Source organism: Zeugodacus cucurbitae, chromosome 3 (assembly GCF_028554725.1).
Source record: "Zeugodacus cucurbitae isolate PBARC_wt_2022May chromosome 3, idZeuCucr1.2, whole genome shotgun sequence".
NCBI classification, from domain to species: domain Eukaryota; kingdom Metazoa; phylum Arthropoda; class Insecta; order Diptera; family Tephritidae; genus Zeugodacus; species Zeugodacus cucurbitae.
The window spans coordinates 19,972,463-19,980,308 of record NC_071668.1 but is presented as its reverse complement, the minus strand read 5'-3'; the positions used below and the strand labels follow the sequence as shown (position 1 = coordinate 19,980,308).

The 7,846-nt window shown below is 29.1% G+C and overlaps 1 protein-coding gene across 2 annotated transcripts; it reads left to right on the top strand.

Annotated features, from left to right (window-relative positions):
• The first annotated feature begins 3,020 nt into the window (after positions 1–3,020).
• On the top strand, positions 3,021–7,846 carry LOC105216395 (39S ribosomal protein L13, mitochondrial). Of its 2 annotated transcripts, XM_054227113.1 has the most exons (7): positions 3,022–3,182; positions 3,240–3,363; positions 4,850–5,103; positions 5,177–5,328; positions 5,603–6,341; positions 6,897–7,225; positions 7,285–7,846. In XM_054227113.1, the coding sequence occupies exons 1-7, from the start codon at positions 3,159–3,161 to the stop codon at positions 7,745–7,747; spliced, it is 2,085 nt and encodes a 694-aa protein (XP_054083088.1). In that variant the 5' UTR covers positions 3,022–3,158; the 3' UTR covers positions 7,748–7,846. The 2 variants fall into 2 exon arrangements, with proteins under 2 accessions (XP_011189167.1, XP_054083088.1); XM_011190865.3 differs by lacking the exons at positions 4,850–5,103; positions 5,177–5,328; positions 5,603–6,341; positions 6,897–7,225; positions 7,285–7,846 and adding an exon at positions 3,649–4,113 and having other exon boundaries at positions 3,021–3,182.

The following is a 7,846-nucleotide window of genomic DNA, read 5'->3' as shown; positions in this document are numbered from 1 at the left end:
AAAAAAAAAAACATTTATTATTATTGAAAATTAAAAAAATATTAAAAATGAAATACTTATTAAAAAAAAAAAACACAAAAACAAACTGTAACTAAAACCAAAAGCAAAAACACTACTTATAGGGAATTAGAAGTTTGTAAAAAATATGAGTAATCATATATCCTAAATAACTGTATATACTTATGTAAGTACTTAATACATAAATTTAGCAAGAACGTAATTAAACAAAAATTTATGATAATTAAATTCATAGTTAAACTAAAAAAACATAACTAAAACCTAAAATAAAATAAAAATGGAAATAAAAAATTTAAAATTAATTCCGAAAATCCATAAAAATATATAATAATTTGAGAAGAAAAAGAAATTTTACAAAAATGTTAACTGTAAAACAGCAAAAAGCGGTTTATTAGGTGAAATTGCGGTAAAAATATGCGTTTTTGTGTTTATGTATGCGGAAAAAATTAATTTCGAATTTTAAAAGTACATATTTGCAATTTTCAAAAATCGAAAAAAAATTTTTTGAATTGAAAGTTAAATTACTAATTAATTTTCTAAATTTATTTGAATTAAAAATTGTGTTTTTCGTAAATTCATTTTCTCTTTTACAATTTTTTTTAAATTAATTTTTCTTTAAAATTTTTTAAATTTAACCAATAAATTAAAACTAATATTTTGAGTTTTCACTTTTTATAATATAAAAATTTACAAAAAAACACGAAAAAATGTAAATATTTTTCCTTTATTTGATTTAATAAAAATGATAATTCATTATAAAAAATATTTAAAATATAAAATACAACAACAATTGAATTTATTTTAAATAAAAATTGTTTAACAAAATTATTACAAAAAAAATAAATATGTGCAATTTTGGTTCATTATTTTTATTTTTAATTGATTAAAAAATTAATGTTCAAAAAATTAATTCTAGAAAAAACAATAGTTTTGGAATAAAAATATTTTAAAAAATTAATATGTACAGTTTTGGTTAATGATTTATAATTTAAATTGTTTAAAAAATTAAATTAAAAAAATATTGCTATACTGCAATGAAATGCTCAACAAATTTAAGAATATCAAAAACTCTGCTTTTCTATTATATTGTGCAGCCCTGCATACTTTTCTTATTGTACTAATCCTAAATGTATGCTATGAATATATTTTTAATAGTTAATATTGAAATTTAAATCAGTTTGAATTAATTTCCAAAGTTTAAAGTAAATTTTTCAATAAAAAAATTATAAAAATTAATATTTTTAAACAGTTTGAAACCTTTTAACACCAAAACCAAAACAAGCCTAAATGTATGCTATATAAAACTGAAAATTATTTATATTTCGGCATTAAACATATAATTTTCCTCAGCTTAAAACACAAAACATTTCGAAAAGAAATAAAATAAAAATTTAAATAAAAATTTTGAAATTTTTTAAACAATAGTTGTGACAAAAAATATTTAAAAAATCAATCTATACAGTTTCGGTTATTTTTATTTTAAATTATTTAAAAAAATTAATTTCTAAAAAATATTTGTAAAGAAAGCAATAGTTTTGAGAAATAATATTTTAAAATATTCAAAATTATTTTTGTTTTTTATTCTCAAAACATACATACAAACACACAAATATATTTAACCGCAATTTTCAAATGCTACCGCTTTTTGTTGTGAAAACACATGCACGAAAGTGCCATTCAAATGTTAACTAAAGAACTACAGAACTAGAAAAAAAAAAATAACTGAAAAAAATCGTTATGAAAACACATTGTAAATTTTTTAAAACACAACAAATATATGTATTATAGTTAAAAATATATTAAAAAAATAAAAATAAGTAAATGAAAACATGTATTGTATATAGTATGACAAATAGGTACTTAACAAAAATTGTAACTATTAATAACTAACTAAAAAATAATAAATAAATATAAAACAGAAATAAAATTGAAAAAAAAAATGTTAGTCTTTAGTTATTTCAGTATGTGAAACAGTTGTATTATGCATTGTGAGAAATAAAGTAATAAAATATATAAAAAATTAAACAGAATCATTGGCAGCACAGTGTATGGGCGTGTCGATATGTATGTTGCTTTACATGGTGCCAATAACAGCAAATGGGCACACAAGCAGCGCTTGAAGCGCCGACGTACTGCATTTCTGTGCACGAAAGCAACTAATACAAATTAATTTAATATAAAAAAATAAATAATTAACATTGTAATTAATTTTAGTATTCATAGAAAATGTTTGAAAATTATAAAAATGAATGACAACAACAAAAAAAAAAAACAAAAAACAAATAAACAAAATATTATTACAATATTGAATTTGAACAGTCTTTTTGAGTATACTTACTTCTTTAAATCTGGTTTTCAAGTTTAAATAGAACAAATATGATAATTTTATAGCAAAGGTAGTTAAATCGTTTGATTTGCAGGGAAATAAGGAACTGGACCGAAACTACTTTCTTTCGAGAGCATACTCATTAGTTGTTTTCATTAGTTCTGTATAGGACTAGAGCTAGAGTAGTAAAAACGGTTACTGCATCACAAATATTTTGAAATGGAAGGCATACTTTTAGGCGCTGAAATTAATTTTGAAAATTGTTAAAATTATTTTTATAGACAACTTCTGCAAACAACAAATACTATTCAAATTTTTTTTGTAAAAATTAAGAAAAATCTCTTTTACTTATTAAAATTATGAATAAATAAATTTAATTTTATATTTTTTTCTTTACCAACTGCTGCTTCTTGTTTCATTCCCACACCATTCCAAATTTCACTTCATAAACTTCAAATTACAATCAGCTGACACTAAGCGTTGCCACTGTAAAAATTAAAATAGAACGGTTTGTTTACTTATTTTTATGCTGAATTAAAGGCTTTAAACGAAGCTCAGCATAATAAAAAATTATACAAATGCTTCATTCGAAATTAATTAAATAATTTCCACACATTAAAATCAACATCTCTGAACAATTTTGTTATAAATTCAATCTGCATAGAAGACCTTCTCTCCTCAAGCCAAAAAATCCCCATCTGGCAACACATAAACGTTCCAAGCACACCATACTCCAGCTGAAATGTGCAATTGTTGAGAAAATTGTTATTTAACAATATAAATTAGTAAAGTATTGAATTAAAAACGACAAAACATGTCGATTGTGAAGCGTGTGCAGGTAAGTGAATATAAGAAACTAAAAAAGACATTTACTTTAATAAATAAACATTTTTAGCAATGGGCTACCTTTGCGAGAACATGGCACGTCTATGATTGTACCTGGCAAAATCCCTTCGATTCGGCGCTGCTTATCAAAACACATTTAATGGGATTGCACAAACCAATATATCATCCAATGAGTAAGTATTGATGCCTTGAATGTACTAATTTTCAAGCCGGTTACCCTTTTGGTGTCTCGCCTAAGCGTAATTAAAGTTAGTGATGTTACCGGTAAAATCATTTAATGTCAGTGTTTTTGTTGCTTACATAAAAAGAAAATATAGTAAGTTATAGTTTGAACAGCAAATACTTGGTAAATACTATAAATTATATACTAGTATAACATCATTAATGCGCTTTACTTTTAGGCAGACACTGATTTCCGGTACTCAAATGTAGCACTTTTTACACTTCTGCACTTCCAGATGACTGTGGTGACCATGTTGTTTGCATCAATACCAAAGAAATCGCACTGCCCGGTGATGAGTGGATTAAGCGTGTTTACTTCCATCACACTGGCTATCCAGGTGGTGCTTCATGGACACTAGCGTGGCAATTGCATGACAAGGATCCGACAATGGTTATGAAGAAGGCTGTATACAATTCCATGCGTGGCAACTTACAACGTAGACACACAATGCAGCGTTTACATTTGTTCGCCGATGATCAGTTGCCTAAAGAGATACTAGAAAATATCACAAATCAAATTAGAACACCAAGAGAAGTGCCACAGCGTCTGGATCACATTGATAAGGAGACGCTGGAGAATTTCCCATCCATTATGGATTATCCAAAAGATTATGTTTTGCGTTAATAAGATATATTATTTTCATAGTGAATGTGTTTTGAATATTGTTTGCTTTAAACAAAGTTGAATTGTAATAAAAGTAGAGATGCGAAATTGATTCAAGGAGAGATTTAAAACCATAAATAGATGTTTTGTGGTAGAAAATGTATATTACAAATACATAAACTTGATTTTTCTAAAATAGCAGAACATTTATTTAAATTCTAATTGAAATTCAAATCACAATCGATAAATTTATCGATAACAGAAATAGGAATCCTATTGGACATGATTTTTTTAATTACAACCATTGAATTTAACTTACTTGAACTGTTTTTGACCAAAATTATATATACTGTCTCAATAATAATAGCATTTAATAATCTTCATTACTTTTTTTAATTTATTTATAATTTTTTTATTTACTTCCCATCTGGTTACCCTCAATGATTTGCTTTTATCATATAAATTTGTTTTGTTTTTATTATTCTATTACGCTTTGTACAGCATTCGTGAATAAATCTTCAGCACCATTGTGGGAGTGATATTTTTTTCAACTGCTTTATTCAGATAAAGGTGATTTCATCTGTTTTTGAAACAAACAAGAAAGAATAAAAATAATACATTTAACTTAAACACCTCCATACATATAAACTCATATATCAAATATATATATTTGTGTCCCTGTTGTACGTGCATAAATTGCATTTCATCATTAACTTCGTCGTCAGCAGTTGCGATAAGATTAACAATATTTATTACCATTTATAACAAATAGATTAAAACTTGAAGTAGCACGCTCTCATATATTTATTAAATCGAAATTACTCCACTTTCAGCGACTACACGTTCCATTTGTACTCGAAGTCGCATTTTGCAGCAACCATTCGCCAGTAGCAGTTCACTGATTTACGCACAACAGCAACGTAATATGGGTCGTTTAAGTAAAGTAGATCCCAGCTCTTATTCGGAGCCCGAACGCATCATTACCAAACATAGCGCATTCAAATGGACCGTAGATTTTGCAAATACAAAGCTCTTGGGCAGTGTAACGCATCAGTTTAATGTGTTGGAAGCCAACTTACCGGCTATTGTATGTCGTGAATTATATTTTGTATTTTTTTTCTTTATTTAAAGTGACATTTGCTTTCTCTCTATATACACAGTTGTTGGATGTACGTGACATCACCATCAATAATGCATCGATAGTCTGTAATGGTGGCTCAGCCATACCCATTAACTACTTTGTAAGTGATCCAGTTGATGATATTGGTGCTAAATTGACATTGGAACTGCCGGAGGGTACTGCCAAGGGAGAGTAATAAATTTAAGATTTTTAAAGCATTTAAGCTGGTTTGAGATAATAGTAAATATTGTAGCGATTAATAATCAATTGTTGCCAAGTTAAAATTATCTTTATAACCGGGTAGGCCTACTATTTTGTTATTTTACACTTGTATAAATTACAAATCAAACATGCTTATCGCTTTTAATATAGTAGCAATGTGTGGAAAATTATCAAGTATTTTTCACGCATTTTGTACGCTGTAAAACACATTCCTCAATAACTCATTATTTTCCATTCCCCACAGCCTACTCGTGCGCATCGACTATGAGACATCCAATCGCGCCAGCGGTCTGCAATGGCTCACACCCGAACAAACGCTGGGCAAACAACATCCTTACCTTTTCAGTCAGTGTCAAGCGATACACGCACGTTCTGTATTGCCATGCCAGGATACACCTGCTGTTAAATTCACCTATGAAGCTACAGTGGAACATCCAAAGGAGCTGACTGCGCTGATGAGTGCTTTGGTTGAGCAGAAAGACAGTGGCGTCACAAAATTCAAGCAGGAAGTACCCATACCCGCATATCTGCTGGCTATCGCAATCGGTGATCTAGTCTCGCGTCCACTCGGCCCCCACTCCAATGTCTGGGCTGAGGCCGGCATTGTGGATGCTGCCGCTGAGGAGTTTTCGGAAACAGATAAAATGTTGAAAACCGCATCGGATATTTGTGGACCCTATGTGTGGAAGCAATACGATTTGCTTGTGATGCCGCCATCATTTCCTTTCGGTGGCATGGAGAATCCATGCCTGACCTTTGTAACACCCACTGTGTTGGCGGGTGATAAGTCCTTGGCCGATGTTGTGGCGCATGAGATTGCGCATAGTTGGACCGGTAATTTAGTGACAAATAAAAATTTCGAGCATTTCTGGTTGAATGAGGGTTTCACGGTCTTTGTGGAGACCAAAATCGTCGGACGCTTGCAAGGCACTAAGGAGCGCGATTTTCATATGCTGCGCAATCTGACTGAGCTGAAAGAATGTGTAAGTGCGCTATAGTTGCTTTGTTTGCGAAACCTTCCATACAGCAATTTATAAAAAAAAATTACCAAAAACAAATATTTATAAAAAAATATTCATAAAAAAATATTTATAAAAAGAAATATTTATAAAAAAATATTAAAAGAAAAATTATTAAAAAAATGAATAAAAAATATTTATAACAAAATATTAAAAGAAAAATTGTAAAAAAAATGAATAAAAAATATTTATAAAAAAATATTAAAAGAAAAATTATAAAAAAAATGAATAAAAAAAATTTAAAAAAAAAATATTTATAAGAAAATATTTACAAATAAAATATTTATAGAAAATATTAAAAAAAATATATATTTATAAAAAAATATTCATAAAAAAATATTTATAAATAAAAATTTTCATAAAAAATATTTCTCAAAAAAAAAAATTCATAAAACAATATTTATAAAAAATATTTAAAAAAATATATTTTTATAAAAAAATTATTTAAAAAAAAATTTCATAAAAAATATTAAAAAAATATATATATTTATAAAAAAATATTGTGCTTTTTAACCACAGATACGCACCCAATTGGCCAACAGCCCCGAACTCACCAAGTTGGTAGTTGATCTGTCCAACTGTGGCCCCGATGATGCCTTCTCCAGTGTGCCCTACAACAAGGGCTCAACTTTCCTACGTTATATTGAAGATTTACTGGGAGGACCTGAGGTCTTCGAGCCATTCCTACGTAGCTACTTGCAAAAGTATGCCTACAAATCGGTTGTGACCGATGATTTCAAGAGTGCCTTATATGACTACTTCATCGATACCGATAAAAAGGATAAGCTCAGCGAAATCGATTGGGATTTGTGGCTAAACAATGAGGGTATGCCACCAATAATACCAAAGTAAGTACGCCAGCTTCAAAGTATTTGTTAACAATTAAAATAAATTAATTTTCTTTCAGTTTCGATGAAACACTTGCTGATGTTTCGAAACAACTGTCGAAATTGTGGAGCACCAAGTCCACCGCTGAATTACGCACTGACACGGACATTAGCAAACCAATCTCCTCACATCAACTAATCGATTTCCTCGGCAGACTGATTGAAAGCAGTGAAATTGTTGATTTGAATGCGCAAAAAATCGAGCTACTGGAGAGCACCTACAATTTGAAGCACACCAAAAATTCCGAAGTGCGTTTTCGTTTCTTGCGTTTAGTCATCAGAGCGCGCTTACTGCAACGCATCGATGAGATCATTGCATTTGCCAACTCCAACTTCCGCATGAAGTTCTGTCGTCCAATCTATCGTGACTTGGGCCAATGGCCGGAGGCGAAGCCTATTGCCGTTGAAAGTTTCGAAAGTGTCAAGAATCAAATGATGGCGGTTTGTGCGCACACAATCGAGAAGGATTTGGGTTTGAAATGAGCATTTAATGTTTTTTTTATTATTTTTGTAACAATCGTTGAACTAATGTATTAACTCAAAGCATTAAATTTTTTATAAAAAAATTGTTTAACAGAAGAA